The 23,570-nt window shown below is 51.5% G+C and overlaps 8 protein-coding genes and 1 non-coding gene across 9 annotated transcripts; 4 read left to right on the top strand and 5 right to left on the bottom strand.

Moving 5' to 3' along the window:
* Window positions 1–301: 301 nt before the first annotated feature.
* Window positions 302–373, top strand: BO86DRAFT_t181. The gene has a single exon. It is a non-coding gene; the product is annotated as a tRNA-Gln (tRNA).
* Window positions 374–1,188: 815 nt separating this feature from the next.
* On the bottom strand, window positions 1,189–2,946 carry BO86DRAFT_126328 (putative RAS small monomeric GTPase (Rsr1)). Its single transcript, XM_025666065.1, has 8 exons — window positions 2,487–2,946; window positions 2,374–2,405; window positions 2,273–2,299; window positions 2,135–2,214; window positions 2,060–2,082; window positions 1,948–1,976; window positions 1,887–1,896; window positions 1,189–1,774 (listed from the first exon to the last, which is right to left on the bottom strand). The coding sequence occupies exons 1-8, from the start codon at window positions 2,495–2,497 to the stop codon at window positions 1,360–1,362; spliced, it is 627 nt and encodes a 208-aa protein (XP_025526340.1). The 5' UTR covers window positions 2,498–2,946; the 3' UTR covers window positions 1,189–1,359.
* A 2,898-nt stretch (window positions 2,947–5,844) lies between these two features.
* Window positions 5,845–7,820, bottom strand: BO86DRAFT_126215 (sterol esterase). The gene is made up of 2 exons (XM_025666064.1): window positions 7,309–7,820; window positions 5,845–7,251 (listed from the first exon to the last, which is right to left on the bottom strand). Exons 1-2 carry the CDS (start codon window positions 7,421–7,423, stop codon window positions 5,963–5,965), a joined length of 1,404 nt encoding a protein of 467 aa, XP_025526339.1. The 5' UTR covers window positions 7,424–7,820; the 3' UTR covers window positions 5,845–5,962.
* Window positions 7,731–8,727, top strand: BO86DRAFT_390262 (PET191 family protein). Its single transcript, XM_025672337.1, has 3 exons — window positions 7,731–7,832; window positions 8,022–8,163; window positions 8,260–8,727. The coding sequence occupies exons 1-3, from the start codon at window positions 7,808–7,810 to the stop codon at window positions 8,444–8,446; spliced, it is 354 nt and encodes a 117-aa protein (XP_025526338.1). The 5' UTR covers window positions 7,731–7,807; the 3' UTR covers window positions 8,447–8,727.
* A 68-nt stretch (window positions 8,728–8,795) lies between these two features.
* BO86DRAFT_341298 (dolichyl-diphosphooligosaccharide-protein glycotransferase) lies at window positions 8,796–10,598 on the bottom strand. The gene is made up of 4 exons (XM_025669073.1): window positions 10,255–10,598; window positions 10,085–10,195; window positions 9,315–10,018; window positions 8,796–9,262 (listed from the first exon to the last, which is right to left on the bottom strand). Exons 1-4 carry the CDS (start codon window positions 10,394–10,396, stop codon window positions 8,843–8,845), a joined length of 1,377 nt encoding a protein of 458 aa, XP_025526337.1. The 5' UTR covers window positions 10,397–10,598; the 3' UTR covers window positions 8,796–8,842.
* A 178-nt stretch (window positions 10,599–10,776) lies between these two features.
* BO86DRAFT_390260 (NADH:ubiquinone oxidoreductase subunit NDUFA3) lies at window positions 10,777–11,750 on the top strand. Its single transcript, XM_025672336.1, has 2 exons — window positions 10,777–11,127; window positions 11,222–11,750. The coding sequence occupies exons 1-2, from the start codon at window positions 10,944–10,946 to the stop codon at window positions 11,266–11,268; spliced, it is 231 nt and encodes a 76-aa protein (XP_025526336.1). The 5' UTR covers window positions 10,777–10,943; the 3' UTR covers window positions 11,269–11,750.
* A 584-nt stretch (window positions 11,751–12,334) lies between these two features.
* On the bottom strand, window positions 12,335–13,546 carry BO86DRAFT_380354 (uncharacterized protein; the record flags this gene model as incomplete). The annotated part of the gene is made up of 3 exons (XM_025670715.1): window positions 12,335–13,258; window positions 13,319–13,392; window positions 13,543–13,546. 3 exons carry the CDS (start codon window positions 13,544–13,546, stop codon window positions 12,335–12,337), a joined length of 1,002 nt encoding a protein of 333 aa, XP_025526335.1.
* Window positions 13,547–14,788: 1,242 nt separating this feature from the next.
* On the bottom strand, window positions 14,789–16,018 carry BO86DRAFT_125888 (putative transcription factor RfeG). The gene is made up of 3 exons (XM_025666063.1): window positions 15,751–16,018; window positions 15,612–15,656; window positions 14,789–15,540 (listed from the first exon to the last, which is right to left on the bottom strand). Exons 1-3 carry the CDS (start codon window positions 15,895–15,897, stop codon window positions 14,887–14,889), a joined length of 846 nt encoding a protein of 281 aa, XP_025526334.1. The 5' UTR covers window positions 15,898–16,018; the 3' UTR covers window positions 14,789–14,886.
* Window positions 16,019–20,030: 4,012 nt separating this feature from the next.
* On the top strand, window positions 20,031–22,897 carry BO86DRAFT_390256 (DNA-directed DNA polymerase eta). Its single transcript, XM_025672335.1, has one exon. It carries the CDS (start codon window positions 20,524–20,526, stop codon window positions 22,516–22,518), a length of 1,995 nt encoding a protein of 664 aa, XP_025526333.1. The 5' UTR covers window positions 20,031–20,523; the 3' UTR covers window positions 22,519–22,897.
* Window positions 22,898–23,570: the final 673 nt, after the last annotated feature.

Here is a 23,570-nt window from a genome sequence, read left to right as displayed (position 1 = left end):
TTGTTTGTCTGCAGATGGGTTGCGGGCAGTATTATATGTGACCCTTTTTCTTCGAACAAGAGTCTTCTGTTCGGAGGGCTTAAATCAAATCAACAACAACAAAAAAAAAAAAAAAAAAAAAAAAAAAAAAAAAAAAAAAAAAAAAAAAAAAAAAAAAGGAATCCCAACATATGTTGCTTAATACTGGTTGAAAATGAATGAAGTATGATCAGCACTTTAATGGTGCGGTATGTTTTCCGGGGAAAAAGGGTTGGCTGGAAGGAGTAGCTGATGGTGTCAAGTCGGCGATGACATCATCTTCGGTTGTGTAGTGTAATGGTTAGCACCCGGGATTTTGATTCCCGTAATCCCGGTTCGATCCCGGGCATGACCTACTTTTCTTCGCCTTCTTTCTGGCCTTCCTCTGCTTTTGTTTCTCGTGACTTTTCTCTTTTGCTTCCGCCTTTTTTCTTTTTGGTTTCTCTCTGGAGTGAGTGAGTGAGTGAGTGAGGTTTCTGGGTAAGAAGGGGATGCAATGAATGACGGTGGTTCTGGTATGCTTACCGTCCGGAAATACATACGACGTACGGCACTCGATTGGGGGAGGGTTTCCTCAGGAATCAAAGGAGCTTAAGTGCAGGTTGTTTTTACCGGGACCGGGAGCGAGGACCTTCTCGTCCAGTTCAGCTGAGGATGCTTTTTAGGGGAGGGAGAGATAACTTCGTTACCAGTCGGGTACCGCGTCCAGAGTCATGTCATCAGCGATATGAACCAGGATACTGACCAGGCGATCTCGTCAAACCGTCGTAGGGGTTGCAGAAGAGAGAAAGCTTCTGTCCCCAGGGAGATGCATATGGCTCGTCGTCTATCTATGCCACCGTATAGAATTACCTTTCACAGGGCATACCAAAAACAACACCAGAGCGGCAAGTCAAGGGCTAACAGCAGGTCTGCTGTTGATTTCGGCGTCTTTCGATTCTCTCGACATAGGCAATCTATCATCCAACTTTTTCTGTTTCAAACAAAACTGTGTTTATAACCATACACCGGATAATGATACCATGGGGTAGAATGGCAACAAGATCAGTAGACCAAATATACACTTTCTCTTTTCCATCGCATGACAAAACAACAACAACAAAAAAGACGATTGGGCTATAAATCACATATATCTATCGTGAGGACACGTTGACAGCGTATGATGAAACATGGGGCATGAATTCAACATTAAACAAGGATTGTAGACGGAAAGGGGTATGTGCAGCCAGAAAAAAGGAAGAGAAAGCCAGGAAATGAAAAATAAATCATGCGGACAAGCAGTGGGATGCTCCGCTTGCATGCGTACAGTTGGTTGCTTCACTTCGTCTCAATATAAATCGATTATAAGATCACGCAAGGGCCCTTCCGCCGCTTCTTATCCTTCTTCTTCTCACCCCGATTGGGGTTCTCCCGTTTGCGGGAGGAGTCGTCGCTCTTCGAGTTGCCTTGCAGGTCCTTTCGGATGATCTGTCGGCAGAGGTCAATGAAGACCTCGTTGACGTTGGCTCGTCGACGAGCCGAGGTTTCGTAGTAGGGGGCGTTGCCCCAGCTCTGGGAGAGAGCAAATGCGCGGGCGCGTGGCACGGCGCGGTCTTCCTCAAGGTCGGATTTGTTGCCCACAATGACAATAGGCACCTTCTCATCCTCCTTGATGCGGATAATCTGTTCTCGTAACTCGGATAGTTCGTTCAGGGACGACATACTCGTGATGGAAAATACGAGCAGAAACCCCTGTCCTTGCTTCATATATAGCTCTCTGCAGAGTGCGCTGTCAGTTGCGAGATCGGATGAAATGGAGTGATGGTGATCATCTTGCGATTGCGTGATCGTAGAGACTCATGATGCTGGAGGGTGGGCGCAATGTTTACCTCATGGCCGCTGTAGACTAATTAGAGGAGAGGAAGCACTATCGACGGACCGTTAACTTACTGAACTGCTCTGTTCCTGCAGTGTCCAATCTGCACATGTCACTCAAGTCAGATACCTTGATCCATCATCCCCATCTAAGATCCCAAATTTCAGGTTGCGGAAGGAAACATACATCTCCAGAATACATTGTCGGCCCTGCTGCACGTAAGTGACTGCACATGTCTCGAGGGAAAGTGGTGGCACTTACGTCTACCTCGATCTGTTTTCGGTAGGAGTCCTCGATTGTCGGGTCGTAGCTCTCAATCCACACATTTTGCACGAATTGAGCTGTCTTGCGTCAGCACGAATGCAAGTCAGACGGGGTAGTGCCCTCGTCCAGACATACCAGTAAGACAGCTCTTGCCCACACCTCCTATTGCGCCGACGAGAATCGCCCGTCGTCAGTGATGAACCCTGCCCGATCCCAGGAGGAGAGTATGTGCCTACCAGCGCCTAGAACGACGATATGATACTCCCGTCTGTAGTCGAAAAGCGAGCGATCAGCATCCTCCGCCGAGTAGATGTGTCCGATAGCATGATGCGCAAGTCGGGGGACTTACTGTGGCCGCATTGAGACGATTGGCTATAGCTTCGCGATTATAATGATGTCTGGGGCTGGGTATGGAGGTGTAAAAGGCAAGTCGAACTCCGACAAAAGTATCGATGTCAATTGTGTTGTCTGACCTGGGAGGGGGCCGAATCTGCGGTCGAGACGGGAACGCGGCCGAATGCGACAATTGAGAAAAGGTTGGCCGAGGGAGGGAGGAGTATGAGGAGGGGGGGGAAGGCAAAACAGGCTTTGTCGATGTTTGTCTGTATCAATCCGCACCAATCAATCAAAGGATGGATGGGAAGGGGAAGGGAATGATCGGAGGTGAAGAATGAATTGATTCCCTTTCGGAGGGTTGGAGGCGGGGGAGTCGGGAGGACTGGGAGAGCAAGGGCAACAACCACACGCGATCCGTTACATCGGTCTTAATGCCAATCGATTCCCAACCAATTCCGCGGGAGCTGGCAGGCGGAAAGCGTCGGACAAGCTGGGTACAAGAGAGGTCTGAAGCAAGGTGTGAGAAGGAGGGGAGTTGAGGTGAGTGGTGAGAGGAAGATCGGAATAAAGGAGAACGATGGTGGTTCGAGATGTCGAGGCGGCGAGTTTTTGGTAGTGGGTGGGAAGGTGGGTTGGGTTGTTGGTAGGAGGAGGAGACGAAGACAAGAGCGAGAGGGAGGGGAATTTCGTGTTTCTGACCACCACCACCACTGGTGCCGGAGACTAACTAGAAAACAACTAAAACTAACAACAAGCGTGAGCAGAGCAGAGCAGAGCAGAGCAGAGGAGCAACAACAAGCGTTCAAGACGTGAGCAAGAGCCAGGCAGAGGCAGAGGCAGAGGCAGAAACCGAAGCAGAAAGACCGGCCAGCCAGCCAAGCCCAGTCCACCGAGAAAGTGAAGTGGGTTGGATTGTGGTTCGGCTTTGTGTGGGGAGAAGGAAGAAGAAGAAGAAGAAGAAGAAGAAGAACAGCATGGGATTGCGATAAGAAGCCGATCAATCAATGTCGGAGCATACATGCGCACATATACGCACTGGTTTCACGCACCTTTCTGTGGTTCGATCTTTCCCTGACCCTCTCTTATATTATCTTATTGTGTCTTCTCTTTGCTGGGCGCACCGGCGGTGGAAGAAGAACCCCCAGAAGGTCGTTCGTTCGACGGCGGTGAGGATGGCAAGCGATGTTGTTGTGGTCGAGGAAAAACCTTAAACCATCAACGATTAGACTAGCATTGCTTGAAGCTTCTCTCCATCCCGTCCGGAAAGCATTCCCCCAAACTCAATCCGGCATAACAAGGAAGGAACAAGAGGGTGTAGGAGTGGGTGTGGGAGAGTCTCTTGTGTAATTCCGAGGTTGGTGGAGTGTACGGTATGTACATCGAGTAGTAGCTACCGTCCTCTTCCTCCGAGAAAGGGGGCACCAACATATTGACCCGGGAATAATTGGATCAGCTGTCCGGTCCTGCCCCTATGCATTCATCCGACTGCTGGAAATCATTCTTTGGACTCGAAGGATGTCTGCATTGTTGGAGGGGAGACTGGAGATGAGGGGAGGAAAGACAGGGTAGCGATTGAAGAGGAAGAATAGACAACAAGCAATGGAGCATTGAACAATCACAATCACTCACCTGAGCCTTCTCCTGGGCCAGAATCACTATATCCCAATTGTAGTGTACGTACTGTCCCTGCTAACTCTCAAAGATTCAGTAAAGACAATCAAAGGGGAGATTGTTGGACAATATAATCCTCAGGATGACAAGGTACAGTACCACAATACGGAGTACACTCAATAGATAAGTACAGGACAAGTGCTGGCCGTAACAAAAGTCCCCCAAACCAGCACCCTCGAGATCAATCAATCAATCATCAACAATCATCCATCATCCATCATCCATCATCCATTTGCCTCTTTCCCGATACGGCCCATCTATCCTAGCCCCTCGTTTCAACGTCATCATCACCAAACAACATCCATCCCCATGTATCAGATCTAACCTACACATCCCTTCCCTCCAATGCCTCCATTCTCCCTTCCCTCAATCCACCAATACCTCCATCCCCTTTAACCCAAACCCAGATGACCAAAAAAGACAGACCCGATGTACAGTCCAGTACAGTCCACTTCACAAAAGAACCAACCGCATCCCACTACAGCAGTAACATCCCAATCACCACCCACCAAGACCAAGCGGCTAGCAATTCCGGAAGTACTGCAGGTAGGCAAGAGAGCCAGCGAAGTACCTGCCGTAGCTGTCAGGGACGGATCAAATCCGATCATTTCCAGTTTGTCGTTCCCCTTCTGCCTGCAGGGTACTTTCACCTCACTGGTTCGATGCTCTGCATGTCCCCCTCACAAAAGAAAAAGTCAAGCCGCACCGATGGTAAGCGCAGCAGAGCACAGCACAATATTACTCCGTCAATCACTACGGGGTCGGCTCAGCAGGTAACCAGATGGTAGGTAAGGTACTGTACTTTTCTCCCTTCGCGGCGTGGCTTAAGTACCGGACAGTACGAATGTCCCTGCCCAACCTGCGGCGTGGAAAAGCGAAAGAAAGACAGAGAAACGTCATGCCATTCGAAGTACCGGGGGTGTGTGGAGGGTGGGAGGTGGAGAGGGGAGGAGGGGATGTATCAAAGTCGAGATTCGATGTATCACACCGCCAAGTTACTTGTACACTGTGTATGAATGAGGTAGTATAGGATTGATTTAACATGTATGCTATGCAGGTAATGTACAACTATGACTTGTACTAGGAGAGAGGCTCATAGCTTAGCGGCCGCCGATGAGCAATAGCCTCGTCATCGGAATTCTGATTGTCCCAAGGCGTCGGCCCTTCAGTTAGTCATCGAAGACTGGAGAGGGGAGGTGACATAAGATGCATTCTTGCATTGCATCGCATCGCATCGCATCGGCCAGATGTTGAGGTGACGTGGGCACTCATAGTGTCAGTGGACACCTACTTCGGCAGTTGTATGTGTGTGTGTACTGTACACTCGCCAAGGCTGGGCTGGGCTGCTTGTCATGCCAAATGTGAAATGCATCGGATGCACTAGGTATATTGCCGCAAACAATCTCCGTCCACTCGCCGAAGAGAAAGCGTCGGCCGAATAACTACACTCTGAGCGAAACAACTGTATTAGGCTACATGCACGAACACGCCATCCACGCCCTAGCAGAAACAACAGCCCGTCAAACCGAATCAGCGAAAGTACTATGCGTCTATACATGTAGGTATCTTCAGTGCTCTGCATCGACAGCCAATTGGATGCAAGCCGCTGCAATGGGCTTATGTACTAGCGTTTTCAGGGGTCCCGGCTTCTGATAGAGACGTCCTCGCTTATAGTGTATTCTAAGCCGTAGCGCAAATCCCATCGAGCTGTCAAGCCTGTACCCTAGGTTATATGTACATACATGCGCGCCCCTCCCTCTAAATGTGACCCTGCTGGGTCGAGTCAAAGCTGCACTGGAATAGGCATATCACAAAACCTTAGTAGGCGAATCCTACCACCTCCTTGACACCATTGACCTGATCCTTCCCCTTGCGGCTGTACTTGTCCAGCGCGTCAAACACATGACTGAAGACTCGCCGGTTCACATCATGGGCCCACAGGAAGTCCAGATGCTCGTACTCCGGGATCTCCTTGGCCACGGTCCCGCTGGGTAGTTCGGATAGCATGACGTTGATGTCGACCAGGCTGTCACTTCCGCCGTACAGCAGGACGATGGGGGTTTTGATGTTCTTGGTCGGGTACTTGACCGGCTTGTAGAAGCGCTCGCTCGCCACAATGCTCAGCGGAGCGTGGATCTCGTCATCGTAGAACTGGAAGTTCCGGTGTCGGATAATCTGGAACCAGTGCACGACCGACTTGGTGCTTGTAAAAGAAAACAAGTGCAGGTACCCCGCGAGTTTTTGCCAGCGACTAATATTCTTGCATCTCCAGTTGAAGAGGCCGCGAAGTGACGTGTCAATGATCCAAACAAAGATTGGGGGGTAAAGAATGGTCTGCCACATAGTGGTGGAGCTGAGGATGCTGCGTCTGCCAAACAGAAGGAACAGGAAGTTAGGCGAGGCCTTCATCAACGAGTCCACTACGTGGTTCGGCAGGCCCGTTGGGGCCATCGCGGGTGCGAGAGCCACGAAGACATCAATCTTCTGATTCAGGAGCGGATGGATGGAGAGAGTCGCAAAAGCCTGCGCTGTGCCTTGAGAGAAACCAACATATGATAAGGAGGGTTGCTCCGTCACGTCGAGAATGTATCGGATGCTGTCGGGGATATCATGAAAGGAGAATTGGTCGATGGAGAAATCCCAGAACTCGTTCGTCAACGGAGAGTGCTTGACAGACTTCTTGGAGTACTTGTTGCCGCGATTATTCCCAAGCCACACATCGTAGCCGCGCTCTACCAATTGAAAGGGCAGGCATCGCTGTTCCTCCGACAGGCAGACCCAAACCTCACTACACATCATCAACCCATGGTGAAGGTAGACAACCTTCTTCTTGATGCTCCCTTCGCCCTGGTTGATCCGTTTGCCTTCCTCGCCCTTGCGAGAGGAGAGACGGTGGAGGCCGAGCAAGTAGCCGTCTCCAGTCTGAACGATGTGCTCCTCCGCCTGGTATCCAAACAGAGCGCAAATGTCTGTGAAGTCGGACGCCTGCGCCACGGCCGCAGCGACCTTCTCCTCATTCTCGCGTTTGTCAAGGTCCTCCCCGGGAGGGATCAGGAGGTTGAAGATTGTCTTTGAACGATCGTAGCAGAACCGAATGACAGGTTCAGCTGTACCCAGTCAGTGCCCGAACCCCAGCAAGTCAACATCAACCCGGATTCACTTACGCAGACAGAAAGTGATGATATGTATCACCCATTCCAACAACACCAAGATCAGCGACCCAAACAGCGCCAGATACTCAAACCAAAACAGCCTCCCGATAACCGGTACGCGCGCCATGATCGCAGCCAAGTTTCACCGCACTGTAGGGAGAATGAACAGAAGATAGAAAGAGAGACTCAATGTGAATGCGGATTATCGTAGCTCATAGCGCGTCGAGTCAAGAGTATTATCTCATCATTGAGTGAAGGCAGCAAGGATACAACCCGCCTCCTAAAAAGGGGAGTTCAATCACAGGGTCCGTTCCTCGTCCCAGACGTCATGCTGGAGGGGGTGGCAGGCGGCCGCTTCTTCATGTGATGCTTACCTAATCCGGGGAAGAAACAGAGGGCACTGCGAGCGGTCGAATTTGCCGGCCGCAGATGATCATCAGATTGCCCGTTCTTTCGCTGCAGTGCGGTTGAAGACCTTCTTGTTCGAGCAGTCGGGCTAAATCGATTCACAATGCCGGCTTCTTGTCAGGATATCAGTGAGTCACGCTCTCCTCAACTTTTCCCCCAATGCCTCTCGCGGCGGCAGTTGTATCGGCTGGCGCGCGCGCACCCGCGATCCAGCATTCGTGGTCGGAGATAGAGGACAACTTCGAAACAGCCCTCATAGCATTATACTCATACCATTGTCGCCCTCTGTTCTAACAGACCTTCTCCCGCGGGAATAGGGAATGCACTGGCGCAATGCCTCCAAGAATCCGACTGCATCATGGTCCAACGACACACCCCGCGGGAGTGTCTGAGTGACCCTCACGTCGACCAGCTCCCGATGCGATGCCAGCAGCTGCGGAAGGGCTTTAGCGAGTGCAAGTGAGTCATCTCAACCACCAAGAATCGACTCTATCCATTTTCCTGGGCTTTGCCATGTCACAGGCTAACACCTCATCCTTCCACAACGCCAAACAGACGCGGCTTGATCGACATGCGCAAACGATTCCGCGGGAACCAGCCCATCTCGGTATCGACCGAACTCGAGGGGGGAAGCTCCAACAAATCCCAGCAGTTGTATGCTGGCAAGCCGGCGTTCGAGTCGGTCAAGGAGATCAGCGGAGATGAGGTGAAGATGGATCCCGAGAAGACGCGAGGTCTGTGACGAGGGAAAAGAAATGATTGGTGTCACCTAGTGGATGCGGGTAAGTTGTCATCAAGAACAACGAACCCCCCGGCTCCATCTTGGCATTTGGGCTTGACTGCTCCGCTCTATCCATTTTACTCTTTGTTGCTGTTTATCTGCACTGGCATGGTTTTGGAGTTGATTGGAAGAATGTATGGGATTGTGCTTTCCCTCCTCTCACGTGATTACTCTAGGACTACGTTCTGGAACTATTGTACTGTACATACTTTGAAAGAAGCTCTTGCGAGCATTCTCTACAACCCTACTTGTAGGCTTGGGGGACGTACGGCGGACATGTTGTGGGGCGAAAGGATCTATCGTGACAGATATAATGTACGAAAACTGTCATTGACTGGACATCTAGATAAATTACAATCACTGGTTCTTCTTGACCTTGGCCGAGGCCGGCTCCGAGTAGAGCCACACAGCCACGAAAGCCATGAAGCCCCCGATGACAGACCAGAGTCCCGCGATCCAGACCCAACCGCCGCTGATCTCCCAGCTGCGCGGGAATTCGTTGTGGGCGAAGTGGCGCACCGTTACCTCGTGCTTCTCCTCGATGGTGGTGAGGAACGGACGCTTGTAGTTCACGCGGAACGAGAAGATACCGTGCTGATCGGGGACGGTGAATTGAGTGCGGAAGACGGTGCTGTTCTCGGTGCGGTAGGCAGGGTCCAGCTTCAGGCGGTGGAAAGGGGAGAGCATGGTGAACTCGAGCTGGAGGGCATCTTCGGCGGGCAGTTCGAAGGGCACGAACTTGTCGTAGCTGTACTCGGAAATTTCAATGCTGAAGACCTGTTGATATGTTAGTATAGAATCTTGTCTGCCCGGGGTTAACAAAACCTACAGTCTCGTTCTTGACCCGGTAGATGGTGGGGTTCAAGTCCTCGGCAGTGAGATCATCCTGAGCGAGATGGTGCTCGATCTTTCCAACCTTGAGCACTCCAGTCTCCTTGAAGGTCCAGGCAGTTAACTGCTTGGCGAACTCCTGGTTGACCGTCTTGGTCTCTTCGCCGCTGCCGGGTGCCTTGACGGTGGCGGTGAACCACTTGTCCTGGAGACTCTCCACGGAGCCCAGCAGGGTGAAGCGAGAGGAGCTGCGGGTCTGCAGGGTCGAGATGAGAGAGAGCTGCGAACCGGTGGCCCAGATGTCCTCAACAGCAGCGGCTTCCTCCTTGGGGTTGTAGCTGTAGGCGGTGACGGGGGCACGTAGAATAGGCGCAGCAAGGATATTGTCGCCGAGAGTGTGAGGAGCAGCTCTGGGGAGCGCCAGGACGCCTTCACCATCGAAGTAGGACTTGGTGTCGGGTCTCAACTGGCCGGGGCGCTGCAGGAGCAGAACGTCGTGCTTCTCAGCGGCGGAGAGGGTATCATAGTTGAAGTGGTCGACGACAATCGAGGAGCGGTCCGTCGACAGATGGAGGTCGAGCTCCAAAAGAAGCGAGCTGATGGCGCTAGGAGTGGTGGATTTGCCAGAGAGAGCGAGGAGGACGTTGCCGTCCTTGTTCAGGAAGTCGACGATGTTCTTGGGGCTTAGAGAAGGTCCGAATCCTAGAGCAGTAGGTCAATCGGATGCTCAATTGCAACTGTTGTAAACAGTCAAAGCCAATGTCTCACCTTTGGACTTGGGAGGAAGAAGGAGGAGGTGGTCGTAAGCTCTCTCGCCGAGCTCGAACAGCGAGAGCTGGTCACTCTTGGGAGATTCGAAGGCGATGTCATATCCACGAGCTTGAATTCAGCATTATCAGTATCAATTGCTTCATACACATTGAATAAGAGACACATACCCTTCAAATCACTCCAGAGTGTGGAATAGAGACCCTTCTCGGAGGCATCCTCCAAGACGACCAAGAGACGGTTGCCGGAACTACTGAGCGCATTCACCACGGCCAGGAAGCCGAAGAGGAAGAAGGAAAGACACCACCGCATTATGCAATGGATCCGCACAGCGGCGCGGACGAACAAACGACAGGTAGGTTACGGGAGAGAGAGGGAGGGGACGAAGAGCCAGCTCCTGGCGCAAAAGAGAGAAGTGGGGAAGATGTCAAGGAGAAAAAAGTCCAATGCAGTGTCAACCCATCAAATATCGTGATAGCAAGTCAGTTAGTAGTACGTACGTACGCCGGCGTAGACGAACGGGCGACGTGTTTGGACCGAGTGCCAAGACTCACTCTTCTCCATTGGAACCGCCGCATCCACTTTCGGCTTGTCGTCACTTTCGACCTCTCCTCATCGTTCCCGTCGTTCCCCTCTCCCAGTCGCATTGCCCCGATTACCACCTCTCCGCTAGAGTCTGGAAGATCTCGCCGTCGGTCTTTCTACGATCTCCCATATCAATTGACCTATTCCTAGAACACCGGTCAATTTCTCCGAACCCCTTCCACCGGCCACCCACGCCCGTCGGCTTCCAAGCACCGACCAGAGAAAAAAAAACCCTTTCTCCGATCCCACACCGAGCTATCTATCCATCGCAATCATGTCTGCTCCTCAGTTCTGGTCGACTCCTATCCGCTACATGCGCTGGGCCGCCCACGAGAAGCCCGCCATCTTCTACTCCCTCATCATCGGCTCCATGGGTCCGGTCGCATTGGTGACCATTCCCCCGATCAGACGCTACTTCGGCTCCTACGACCCCGAGCCTGTTCCCTTGACATATCCCAGTAAGGACGATCCATCAGCCATTGAGAGCAGATTCTGTGGATTGCGGAATTTGAAGCTTATAGATTCCCTTGCTAACTTCTCTCTCTCGCAAAGTCCCCGCCGGTCCCCGGGTCATCCCGCAGGGTTACGATGACGAGTAAATCTCCCATATAACACACAAGATACAACAGCAATGCAATACCGTTTCCGTTTTCTTCTTCCAATTTGCGAGGTTTCAAGTTCGGGGTTCGTCATCATTAGCTAGGTTTTAGGTCTCAAGCAAGCAATTCGCGAGGGGGGGAGGGTGAGGATGCCCTCGCGGCCGGAGAGCTATCAGCAACGTGAACGCGCCATTCGAGGCTCAGGTGGACAGTCTAGGCAAGCTGGTCGAGGGGCATTGGAGTCATATCACGGGATCTCTGGTCTGGCGATGACGGAGCTTCCTCAACCCGATGTCAGCATCCATTCCCGCTTCGTTTATTGGTTGGGTGCCCCCCATGGCTTGCTAGACATAGTGGTGGGTGTGAGCGTTACAATGTACTGTACATGAGAAGATGTCTTACTGAGCAGAGAGATTGAGGAATGTCTTGTTCAAGCAAAGATTTTTTTTTATTGTACAAGATGTTATTATTCGCCAACTCACGGCCGAGCATTCAAAGATAAGCACCAACTTGGACTCCCGGCCACAGAGTGTGTCATTAGGAGTCTCCAAACATGTGCCTTCTCAGTTCTGGTCCTGAAAAAGAAAGGCCTGATCCTGGTGTAGTGACATGCCTAGAGATTCCAGATACGACTGCTCATTATGTCAGATGTCAAGAAGGTGATGTGTACGATGCCAAAGAAAAAGGTAGTAACACCGCAAGGGGAAAGTGGTATCAGGGTCGACCGTGAGTAGAAGAACAAGCAAGACCAATATCGAGTTCGGTTCAACACAGTGACTGAGCCAAACGCCAGGTCGGTAGAAGTAAAGGAAATGGGAGAGACGCAATGAAGGATTGGCAGGTACTCGGGTCACTGATCTCCAAGTTGACAAGCATTGCAGTAGTCAAAGGAAAGCAAGAAAAAAACAACGCCGGAGAGACGTAGAACATTAAACATTGATAGATTAGCTGATAGGCAGTGGTGATGACGGGGTATCGAGATGAAGTGCGAGCCAAGCTGTCCATGTTGGTGTAGAAGACGCTTGAGAGAATGAAAGCTAGTAGCACAAGCGCCGGATGGTAATGCTCATACATCATCATCATCATCGTCATCATCATCATCATACCAGGGGATATCCTCATCCTTGATCTTGGTGCAAGTCAAGTATCGACCAGTCGAATGGCTGACATTGGACTTCAAGAGCGGCTCCACCTCCTCCTGACAGAATTCCCTGAGCCTGTGCAAATATCCATGAATCTCGTCAATATCCTCCTGGGGGCAGTCATCGTCCATAAGATAGGGGACCCAATCTTCGTCGTATTCGTCGTCCTCGTTATACATGTAACGATAGAAATTGTAGCCTCCATCTTCGCCATGGAAGCCGTTTGCCAAACTGATATTGACATACACCCATTCTCGGAACCGAGTGAGTGCCACCCACATATGCGGGCTCAGGCCCAGCAGGTCAGACGAGCCCGGATTCTCCAGGGGCTCAAACTCGACAGTCATGAAGAAATCCTCGACATCTTTACAGCGCTGGACGAGCTTGTCACTGTAGCTCTGGCAGACGCGGCGGGCGGCCTCGGGGATAGACAGCTTCACCTCCGGTTCCAGATTGTGCCATTTGCCGACCACATGGCAGGCTGCGTCCTTGAAGATCCAGGAGTCCCGAAGAGTCATGGAGATGCACAGCCACTGGACCGGGCCCTCAGCCACCGCTTCCCCAAGATCGTGACCAAGGTCCTCAAAAGCGTCGTCCAGAGCTGGGAACACAGTCTCGGTGGCTCCGAGCTCCTCCGCCAGGGTAATCAGGGCCTTCGTATTATGCAGTACATCGTCAGGCTCCTCCTCCTGCTCCGCAAGGATTGCCCTTCGCTGCACACGGGGATCATCGGGCTTCAAGAAAGGCGTCCGGCCACTCAAGCTCTTGATCACATTGCCCCAAATCTTGCGGAGCTTTGGAGAAAGAAGGTCGGCAGGCTGTGCGCGCTGCGGTACTCCGGCGACGGCCTGGAATCCTGTCAGTCAGCATGAACAACACCATGATATATCAAATCGGTAGGGATCTACCTCGATTTCCAGCCGGCCATACTTGCGGTCAGCTGCAGGAACCACGACGAGATCCACCTCAATGAGAGCCGGGTCTGTGCACGGATGAGCGTTGTCTCGTGCGTGCTCTATTGCCCGATTGAGTGTACCGGAGCGCCTAGCAACCACATGAGAGTGAAGTCTGTACACTTCAGGCGGTACAGATATTTTGATGTCTCCGTTAAAAGGTAGAAACTCCGACGCACACATGTTGCAGCAATGCTTGCGGAATAGGTACTGTTTCTGCAAAGCAACGCACAGCCCGAATCTGTCTCAGATAAGAGGACGTGAGGCTGTGAAAGAACACCGAGCTGGGATTTCGACATGGAGGTGAAAACAGGATAAAAGCTGCTGAACGACATCATCAGTCTTTTGCCTGGTGGGCAACATCAAGAACCGCAGTGAATGCGCCTGTGAAGTTCCTGAGTTCCTGATAGCACGACATAATCAGTATTTCGCTTAGTCTGCGAGCTGTTTAGCTTAGTCGGAGAAATCAAGAACCGCGGTGAATAGCGTCAGTGAAGTTCTGATAGCAGGGCTAACAAGCCTTGGTTCTCTCAAAGGATGTGTAGGTATCTTATGAGACCCAGTCTCAGAGGAGGTTTGCAGCCGTCACTCCAAGGGATTGCGACAATCACAGATCGTCCGCACACCAAATTCCTAGGGCAGATGCACACGACAACAAAATCGCCGCGCTGATTGGGCAGGCTGCGGAAATAGGGGACAGGAGAGACAGAATTGAGAATGATATAATTTCACAGAGTTCAGTAGAATATAGATTGCTTATCAAACAAAACTGGAACCAGGGAACAACCATTGAGAAACCAGAGATTAACGCCGTGTATGCTCATATCTACATATAGCTCGTGGACGGCATCACCGTATATCATCGAAGATCCTAGCCGATACCGTGGAAAATCAGTCGGTGCTCTTCGCCGAACTCAAGACATCGTAAAAACCAATCCCTGCAGTCCCTGAAAACAGAAAGGACGAAAGCAACAGAAATAAAGGTGCCACAGCCTATTCACCAGCAAAAGCAACCACACGACGCAAAAGAAGAACAACCCAGCACAGAAAGGAGATTCAAGATAGCCAGCGCCGGCATTGCAGAGAAAAATAAGCCATAAAGCCTCCTCGTAACCGAACACGATGAAATTCGGGCCAATCTTTAGATCCCAATTACCAAGCGTCCCCGCTTGTCATCGAAAGCAGGTCAGCTGCAACACGAGCCAACGTGAGAGATGATGTTGAGCACGCTTCGAAAGTCGATAAAATAAATATATGAGTGGTATCCAGGTCGAACAGTATCCAGTACTCCAAATGTCTGGCTCCGCAATTCGGATTCCCAAAGTCATGCACGCTTTTTTTTTCCTGGTCTGATGTTCCAGTAAGGCTATGAAATGTAAGAGGTTTGTTCCTCAGACTGCTCCACTATCGGAGCGTAGATCTGGAAATGCCTGCAGTTTCCAGGGTGATGAGGCCGTCATTATAACACAATGAGAATTGTGGTCCTCGCCTAAGCTCACTAGCATGGAATGGAGTTTATGCTGTCACCGGGTTCGGCGAGGAGCTTGGCTTTCTCTTGTCGGCTGGGGCCTATTGCGGTCTGGATACGTCGACTCAGGAGTGTATCTGGGATCCATTCCAATCCTCGGGTCCGCGGCTGTTGTGGGAGGGTATGCTATTCCGGAAGTTACCGGGGAGTAGTCCTGATCGGCCTCGTACGTTGCCGGCCCAGGGTAGCGTGGAGCATTGTTCCTCCCATTTTCATAGCCATATCCAGTGCCGTATGTGTATGAAGGATGAATGTCGGCAGAAACCGCAGGTTGACTAGGAGCAGAGTATGGGATTTGCGCAGGAGGGTAGGGGGCCTGGCCAGTTGCGAAGGGTGAATGGTTTGCAGGGTAGGATGATGGAGTAGGGTACGGAGGACTCTGAGTCGCCGCGTACGGGGGTTGAACATATGGGTCCACAAACTGTTGGGGTGCCGGAGGGGGTGCCGTGTAGGCTGGTGGGGGTGAGGGGCCTCCTTGTTGACGTCCTTCATGGATGGTCGTGGCTGGATAGGTTGCGGGAGAGATGTTAGGCGCCTGGGAATAACTGTAGTCGTGTGCGTAGCTACCTCTAGGATTGCCTTGGTCCATTCGGCGTGAAACGTCTGCCTCCCACCGAGCAGAGTCGGCTTTGAGATCAGCAATCATTTCCTGCATGAATAGTCAGTTGAATTGTACATGGTGGATGATGACCGCTGCGACGCGCTTGTGCGAGAACATACAGAGGTGAGATTGCGGTAGGCTCGAATGAAGTAGCCTTGGCGACCCTGCTCATTTGTGTCAGTCTTGTGTTTTCAGATAGCTTCTACCATCAGTCGTGTCATGACATGGTGCAAAGTACAAGAACATTGGGGAACAAACATTGTGGTTTCCAGGTCTTACGAGAGCATCATTCCCGAGATAACGGCAAATATCTGCTTGGATGACTTCCCGACTGATACCATCACCGGGAATGAAATATTCGTTCTGACGCTCCGGGCGTCCTTCAAATCCATGACGGCCAGTCATCTTGTCCAGGGATAAACGGTTTCCAGTTATTAAATTATAGTCAACGGGTCCAAGTGGCCAAAGGAGTTCCAGGAGAGTAAGGAATAGCCGACGGGTCCAGAGGAAGATGGCGGTTGGTAGGTAGTCTCTTGGGTTGCTTGGGAACAAGAAACGGAACGAAGTGCAGTTCTAAGAGGCTGTGTCCGGGGAATCCAAGGCTGAGAACTAAAGGCTAATCCGATTCTTGGTTGACACGGGCACAAATGCAGAACACGAGACGAGACGAAGTTGAGTTCCCACAGTGGAATATCTGGCTTTATTTCCGGCGTGAAGAAAAGAAACAAATCCGGAATGGGCGCTTGGTGTATGTATCCAGGGCAGTTGTGAAGAACAATTTGAAACGCTTCAGGTCACTTTGTGCATTAAAAGTGAACCAGAAATGGGAAGAGACAGTCAAGTTATAGGCAAAGATCCGAACGAGGCAGCTGTGTGGATCGGAGCGAAGTCGTTGATTGATCACGGTCCAAGGTTGTGAGGTCACTGGCAGCAGGATGAAAGAAAGGTTGCAAATGATCTTTCTCTTTTCAAATTCCTGCGGGAAGAAGTGGCTGTCTTCTTCTTCTTGATGTCTCTCAAGACACACCCTTATACAAACTCGTAAACCCTTTGAACTGACGGGGTAATGTCAGGAAACAAAGGTGAGAGGATGGTGATGGTGGAGGGGGGAGGGGGTAAGGAGGTTGGGGGATGGGAAGATGGGAGAGGGAAGAGGAGAGGAGAAAGAGAAGAAGAGCTAAAGGGGAGGAGAGGGAAGGGAAAAGTAAGACAGACGGGGGGGAAGAAGATAAGAGAGAAGAAACCTTTTCCAGTTGAGAGGCGAAAAGGGAAAAGGGAGAGGAGAAAATGAGAAAAGCGAAAGAGAAAGAGAAAGAGGAGGGGGAGGAGCTTTACAGACTAGGCTAGGCTAGAGAGAAAGAGGGAGGAGGGACGGGAGGGGGCGCAGACACACACACACACACACACAGAGCAAGCAACTGGAATAGACAGCCTGCAGGCGGAAAGGGGACTTCGTGACTGAGATTGAAGAGGGCGCCTGTGAGTGGATTGGATTGGGTTGTTGGGCCGGCTTTTGAGCTGCCTGGCCATTGTCTGGTGCCACGACTGACTCCACCAACTACACAGTAGACCCTCCGACTCTCTCTCTCTTCCACCTTAACTTCTTTCTTCTTTTTTTGCCTTTTCGGTTCGCACCCCTCCCTCCCCAGTACAAAGTAGAAGAGGAAAGGTAATGGTTTTTCTTCCTTTCACATTATTAAACCATGATGAGCAAGAGATGACTCTGCTTTCCCACCTCGAAACCCCACCCCTAGAAACTTGCATTGACTCTTAGGGCGTCAGCGCCTCTCATCCTGGGGCAGTGGTTGGATATTGGGTGCAGACGATTTTCCTGCCCCTACCCGTGCGGCTTGCTGTTGAATGATTATAATTCGATGACTATGACGATCCTCATCCGAACTGGAACCCTCCTGGGAGGGCCAACTGACCAAATGCCGTGACTATGATCTCTTCTGATTTCTTCTTTGCTGCAGCCTCGACTCATTACTTGCTTTCACGAACAACCAAGCCCTAAAGAGTGGTAGTCGTCGCATCTCAGCCAGTTCCGTCAATAGCATACATACATCCATCCATCCTTGTACCTGATTGTCCCTGGCCAGTATGATGCTCTGAGCCATGGTTCACCCGCGGAGCTGTCCTCTCCAGGTGGACCGGTGGGAGACTCCCGATGGGGAAGATTAGATGACCCAAGAAAAAGTCCCCATGAGTGGCGTTGTCAGACCACGCATCAGACTGAGCATGGATTCATGGTACCAAAGTGATGCTGATCTGGCTGTCCACTCGATCGTCATTTTTAATCCCAGGTCAAAGATTGATTATTTGGGACATAACGTAGTGCTCTGCTCGACCTGAAAATACCTAATAAGGCTTCATCCACCGGAACAAATGGCGCGAGTTGATCCGATGAGTCAGCAAACGAAGTCCGCCCCGAGGTGATCAACCAACCAACCAACCAAACAGAGATGGAAGTATCGCAGAGCACACCCTGGCACAGGATACTTTACTCATACTTCAGGTGGCCAAAATAACCACCCAGTCAAAGCTATTTGTTGCCAGCTGCTAGTGCTTGCAAGATGGACAAGTAAAGTATTGTACTGTACGTCTGCTCCATCCTAGAAACTGCGTGTTGCACAGAAAAGCTGCATCATTCATGATCGCACAGTTTGCAAGAAAAGAATATGGCTCTCCATTCTATAAGCCATAACTCGCTTTTTCTGGTCCCTTGGTGTCTGGGTACGAGCACCAGTATAGGGCAGAGCTCGCCACGGAAACATCTAACAGAGCAACGAAAGTACAGGGCCATCCGCATCTAAGCAGGGTTTATGGATTGGCATTGATCCCCTCCGAAATCAATGAATTATTGGTACTCCGGAATCCGAAGTCTTCATGCTCTTAGACACTTCCTTCTTTCCAGTAGGAGACGCGATATTTCTCCAGACGAGATTGGACACCATCACCAGCCTATCGCTGGTCAGGGTTTGAGATATGAACACAGGTTGGGCAGGAATGCGTGAGTGGCGGCTTGGGCACTCACCCACTCACCCGTTTATGGCCTGGGGCACTAATCCCGCCTGCGACTCTGCAGCCTATCCCGACGCCAGATTGGCCTCGGATTCCCCATTTGGCGCATTCCGTGAGCGACGGACTGGCCTCGCTAAAGTGGCTAAAGTGGCTAAACCTCTGCTCGGGCCGCTAGTCGGGGCTCAATGTACAGTACGGAGTACCTGTGGAACTGCGACAGTGGGTTGCACTGCAGCCCTTTTCTTAGGATGTACACAAGATACTGAGTTTCCAACAGTCAAGACAGTGATGGGCCTACCAGTGTCGCAAGGCGAATCACACCCAATTGACAGGCCATGAAAGTACAGACACGCCCAAAGTCAAGTTAATTCCCTTTTCTAGAAAGTCTCGAATAATCCAGCATCGTCGTCTCCATATATTTGCGGCCCTCATGCAGCAAATTAGTTCCCAGGAACACACTCGCCAGCGCCCACACTCGGCCTGCTGCATAATCACAATCTCAATCTCACCCAACTGACCATGATGAGCGACCGGGTGGTCTCGAAGCCCATTTCTGCTACAAGAGTGGCCGACCGTGTTCGTCACCTTCACATGATTCTTATGGGATTCTACTCTGCTTCGCGCGGCTTTCACCCTCCTTCCTCAGCCGTGGCGAACAAAGCCCGACAGCGTCTGAGCTCAAGGGTCACGATCACTAACTATGTTGCTCATAGACTAATGTGCAAGGTCTCACATGCATCTTCCACAGAAGCTGTTCCGTCATCTGCACGGCGGTGAGATCTCCAAGTTTTGGACCCATTCATATGCTCGAATAATATCGATCCAGGTGTCTTCTCTGCCGCATTGTCTCCATAACGCCTGCATCAACTGTCTCATTTTGACCGGTGACTGACTGGTCATGATCTGATGGTCTCCTCTCTTTGGAACATGTTATGCAATATTCAACCCGAATCAGAGGCCGTCTCGCTCCACCAGTGTCTATACTGTGCTTGCTATTAGTTCGACTCGGGAACGTGCTGTGGTAGGATTGCATTCTTCGCCTACAACCTACGGAGTAGCCCGAGCAGGATTCTTGAATCAGAGCCATTGAAAGATCTTGCAGCTACAGCAGTGCATCGTCGGCCGAACGGCTGCACCTTCATGTAGGGGTGAAGTGCCACTGGCCTATTGCACTTTTGCTGCGGTCGCAAAACGATATTCATACAATGACAGTCGGTGAAGCCGCATATCCTCCGAGTCCTAGCCTTACAATATGAGTTCACTGAACATTGAGTACGCATATCCTCCGTAACTCGGCATGACATGATGTCATGGCTATTTTCTCTGGCCCGTGGTTGTGATGTACTGTACATACAGTCAACTCTATTCCGTATATCCGCTGGGCATCAGTTCACTTTTGGCATTGCAGTTGCCTCGGCTTGCAACGAAAGCTAGCGTGCCTGTTTCTTCGAGCTGGTAAATTAAATTATACGGAGTAATATGATCACCTTTGCACGCCAAATGAATCCCGAACCGGCAGCAAATAATGGATAGTTATTGTCTCGAGCACTTCTCTACCCAACGCAGGTTTGGGCTCTCACCGAACAATGTCCACTGGTATGTTTAGACTGTGAACTGTGAAGGCAAGCCAGCACTCAGTCTATGCCTCTGGGTCACTTCGAGTCTTCCGAGCTTGACAATATGATCAGCGTGCGTCGAGCACTTCCTGATTCCATACTTCGTACTGCTGGCGAGGCATCCACGAGTTCAAACCTTAAGACTCCGGCGACGGCTCAATGATGGCGCTAACTTCTTTGGGAAGCGAGATCTTCTGGCCCGGCCCCGAGTTCTCGACCTTCCCCTCCAACGCACTTCAATCACTAACCAGCCTGGATATCCAGGTCCCACGACGCGCGCGTGTATCTTCATGGATTATCTATAGAGTTCTGACTCGACGCAGTACGTCTCACTTTTGACTTTCCGGCGTACAGCCATCGCCCCTCAGTCCGCCATGACACTGTTCTATTCGCTATGTCACGCTCTTCCCCGGAACCGACTTTTTCGTCCAGCGATCCCTTGAGGCCCGAGTCTCAGTATACTTATCGCCAACTCCAGCTCCTTAGGCAAGGCTCGACGGCGACGCCTCTTCGCGTGATCGCGCACGTGGATCTCGATGCCTTTTACGCCCAATGCGAGATGGTGCGGCTGAGCACGCCGCGCGACGTGCCCCTCGCCGTGCAACAATGGGACTCGCTTATCGCCATCAATTATCCAGCCCGCTCCTTCGGGATCACGAGAATGATCTCCGCCGGTGAAGCTAAGAAGCTCTGTCCCGACATTGTCCTGCAGCATGTTGCAACCTTCCGAGAGGGCGAGGGCGGGAAATGGGCATACCGCGACGACGCTTTCAAGCGGGTGGGCACGGATAAAGTGTGCTTGGATCCATACCGGGCGGAGTCACGCAAGATCCTCAAGGCGATGAAGGAGGAACTGACCCGCTGGCATGCGAAGATATGCAGCGAGGGCCTCGCGGGCGCGTCCGTGCCGCAACCTGGTCTTGAGAAAGCCAGCGTTGACGAAGTGTTCATGGACTTGTCGCCTATTGTATATGGCGTCTTGCTTGAGCGGTACCCTGAACTGCGCGCCGGGCCACATATCGATGATCGTGTTGCGCGACTGCCTACCCCGCCTACGACTGCATTGGCATGGAATGCTGAAGATTGCTTGGTCGATCTCGATGAGAACGAGACGGAAGTGGATGACCCGGACTGGGACGACATTGCCATTTTAATCGGCGCGGAGGTTGTGCGCGCGGTCCGCAAAGCTGTTTGGGACAATCTTGGTTATACCTGCTCGGGGGGGGTTGCAAGGAACAAGATGATGGCGAAGCTTGGAAGCGCTTGCAACAAGCCCAATAAGCAGACGATAATCCGGAATCGTGCGGTTCAGAACTTCCTGGGAGGGTTCAAGTTCACGAAAATCCGGATGCTCGGAGGCAAACTCGGGGATCAGGTCACTGCCATGTTTGGAACAGAGCAGGTGAGTGATCTGTTGAAGATCCCGCTGGAACAACTCCGAGCCAAGCTGGATGATGATACCGCCACATGGCTGTACGGTATCATTCGAGGCGACGATCGAAGTGAAGTCAACTCTCGAACGCAGATCAAGTCAATGCTCTCGGCTAAATCGTTCCGACCGAGCATCAACAATCTCGATCAGGCGGAGAAATGGCTGCGCATATTTGCAGCTGATATCTATGGTCGTCTCGTCGAGGATGGTGTGCTGGAACACAAGCGTCGCCCGAAAACAGTGGCTTTGCATCACAGGCAAGGCGCCCAGGTCCGCTCACGACAGATTCCAATTCCAGGATCATCGCCAATTGATGAGGACCTGCTCTTCAGCCTTGGCTTGACGCTTTTCCGACAAGTCATTGTCGACGGGCGCGCATGGCCCTGTGCAAACCTTTCTCTGAGCGTTGGTGGGTTCGAGGACGGGGTTTCCAAAAACAAGGCAATCGACTCCTTTCTCCTTCGAGGGGAGCAGGCGAAGTCTGCACAGAATACTCGGTCCTTGTCGAACGACGATTTGGTGGATGCTCAACAACCGAACGAGAAGCGTCTCAAGACTGAACCCGACGGTATTCGACGGTTCTTTGCTAAGCCCTTGGGGGTTGATGCGTCGCCTCAAGCGATTGAGACAAGCCTAGCTGACGCATTAAACAGCTCAGAGGTTGAACAAGCTGCTAGGGATACTCCACCAGATGATGATGCACGGGACTTCGCTGACGCTCTATCTTACTATTCCTGCAGTCGATGCGGCAAGTCACTGCCTGAGCATGAGAGAGCTGAGCATGACGACTGGCACTTCGCCAAAGACTTGGTAGACCAAGAGAACCAGGCCACTCGAGGCTCCCCGCAGACCCAAGCATCATCACCTAACCTTGGAGCATCTCACCCACGTAGCCGGGGTGGTCGTAGTGGTCGTGGTAAGCCCGAAAGGGGCCAGACCCGCTTGAATTTTGGGTAGATCGCTATACATTGGCTTGGCAATGTCTTTGAAAGGTTTCGAGGATATTGATTAGTCTATAAAGCTCATTCGCTGCCACCTGCATCAAAAGGAAAAATAGGTGTTGAATAATACTCTGTGCAGCATTTCTAGCCAACGCCACTTGACGGACGGCCAACGAATAGACCAGGGACAGCCCATGGCCGGCTGTTCAACCATCTTTCGAGTCACTATCCATGGCAGTAGCAAACACGCTAGAATGGTCTTGATAATGACGTCGCATGGCCTTCTGTTCTTTACGTTGCTCCCGGATCGCATTGTCAAGAGCGCCGTTATGGACATACTACAGCACAAGCAGCTCGTCTTTTTGGTGTTCCATAGACTCGGAACAAGGAACTACATATTATAATCTATGCCTGATCTTGGTGATTCTGCCACCCACTGAACTATAGTTACTCGGCAACTTAAGAGATCTATATCTTTCAAATGCACATATCCTTTCCAGCCTGTGGTGGTTGGTGGTGTAGGTATGTAACCGACGAGACTGCCCGTCATTATATAAACTTCGGGTCCCAGGCGGGAGCGTCAACCATGGTCCACCGTGAGCCCACTCTACATCCATCATCCCAAACAAGCACTCTTGATATCAGGAGCAGACCTACATATTTTGTACTCACATTACTACGCCACTCGAGATCACACTCAAGTCGTATGAATTTAGCCACGAGTGCGAGCGAGCCGGGGATCGACGAGGCAGCCCACTGCAGCATGACATCAGCCGATCACAGCCGCGGGGTCATTTGCTTTTTTGGCTAACAATCCAACTGATGTGATGTGATGTGTGTGCAACAGTACCTTTCCAGCGACAACAGCGCTACCTCCAATCTCTTCATCATCATCGCAGCATCCTCATTTTGCCTTCCTAACTGACAAAATGGTCTACTCGTCATGACCCCAGCAGCAAGCTCTCCATCGCTGCTGAACTCTTAAATCAATCTCAAATACGAGTCATCGCTCCCCTCCTCCACCCATACAGAGACCCCGCACAGCCCAACCCAACAAACAACCCCTCC

The sequence above is a fragment of the Aspergillus japonicus genome, assembly GCF_003184785.1.
Source record: "Aspergillus japonicus CBS 114.51 unplaced genomic scaffold BO86scaffold_34, whole genome shotgun sequence".
In the NCBI taxonomy this organism is placed as follows: domain Eukaryota; kingdom Fungi; phylum Ascomycota; class Eurotiomycetes; order Eurotiales; family Aspergillaceae; genus Aspergillus; species Aspergillus japonicus.
Note: the sequence above shows the minus strand (reverse complement) of the source record. Positions and strands in the feature narration are given on the sequence as shown.

What these genes read in the sequence shown, in the direction of transcription:
- BO86DRAFT_126328 (XM_025666065.1), bottom strand. An exon ending in TATCGTCGTTCTAGGCGCTG is followed by an intron (nt 2,300 to 2,373) that starts GTAGGCACATAC and finishes TCGGCGCAATAG; the next exon opens with GAGGTGTGGGCAAGAGCTGT. An exon ending in CGACAATGTATTCTGGAGAT is followed by an intron (nt 1,977 to 2,059) that starts GTATGTTTCCTT and finishes TGACATGTGCAG; the next exon opens with ATTGGACACTGCAGGAACAG.
- BO86DRAFT_126215 (XM_025666064.1), bottom strand. Translation starts at nt 7,423, where the DNA reads ATGGCGCGCGTACCGGTTATCGGGAGGCTGTTTTGGTTTGAGTATCTG. An exon ending in TATCATCACTTTCTGTCTGC is followed by an intron (nt 7,252 to 7,308) that starts GTAAGTGAATCC and finishes GACTGGGTACAG; the next exon opens with CTGAACCTGTCATTCGGTTC.
- BO86DRAFT_390262 (XM_025672337.1), top strand. Translation starts at nt 7,808, where the DNA reads ATGCCGGCTTCTTGTCAGGATATCA. An exon ending in GGCTTCTTGTCAGGATATCA is followed by an intron (nt 7,833 to 8,021) that starts GTGAGTCACGCT and finishes CCGCGGGAATAG; the next exon opens with GGAATGCACTGGCGCAATGC. An exon ending in AAGGGCTTTAGCGAGTGCAA is followed by an intron (nt 8,164 to 8,259) that starts GTGAGTCATCTC and finishes AACGCCAAACAG; the next exon opens with ACGCGGCTTGATCGACATGC.
- BO86DRAFT_341298 (XM_025669073.1), bottom strand. Translation starts at nt 10,396, where the DNA reads ATGCGGTGGTGTCTTTCCTTCTTCCTCTTCGGCTTCCTGGCCGTGGTG. An exon ending in TCTTCCTCCCAAGTCCAAAG is followed by an intron (nt 10,019 to 10,084) that starts GTGAGACATTGG and finishes CTACTGCTCTAG; the next exon opens with GATTCGGACCTTCTCTAAGC. An exon ending in ACCGGGTCAAGAACGAGACT is followed by an intron (nt 9,263 to 9,314) that starts GTAGGTTTTGTT and finishes ACATATCAACAG; the next exon opens with GTCTTCAGCATTGAAATTTC.
- BO86DRAFT_390260 (XM_025672336.1), top strand. Translation starts at nt 10,944, where the DNA reads ATGTCTGCTCCTCAGTTCTGGTCGACTCCTATCCGCTACATGCGCTGG. An exon ending in TGTTCCCTTGACATATCCCA is followed by an intron (nt 11,128 to 11,221) that starts GTAAGGACGATC and finishes TCTCTCGCAAAG; the next exon opens with TCCCCGCCGGTCCCCGGGTC.
- BO86DRAFT_125888 (XM_025666063.1), bottom strand. Translation starts at nt 15,897, where the DNA reads ATGACTGGCCGTCATGGATTTGAAGGACGCCCGGAGCGTCAGAACGAA. An exon ending in TAAGACCTGGAAACCACAAT is followed by an intron (nt 15,657 to 15,750) that starts GTTTGTTCCCCA and finishes ACAAATGAGCAG; the next exon opens with GGTCGCCAAGGCTACTTCAT. An exon ending in CCTACCGCAATCTCACCTCT is followed by an intron (nt 15,541 to 15,611) that starts GTATGTTCTCGC and finishes CTATTCATGCAG; the next exon opens with GAAATGATTGCTGATCTCAA.
- BO86DRAFT_390256 (XM_025672335.1), top strand. Translation starts at nt 20,524, where the DNA reads ATGTCACGCTCTTCCCCGGAACCGACTTTTTCGTCCAGCGATCCCTTG.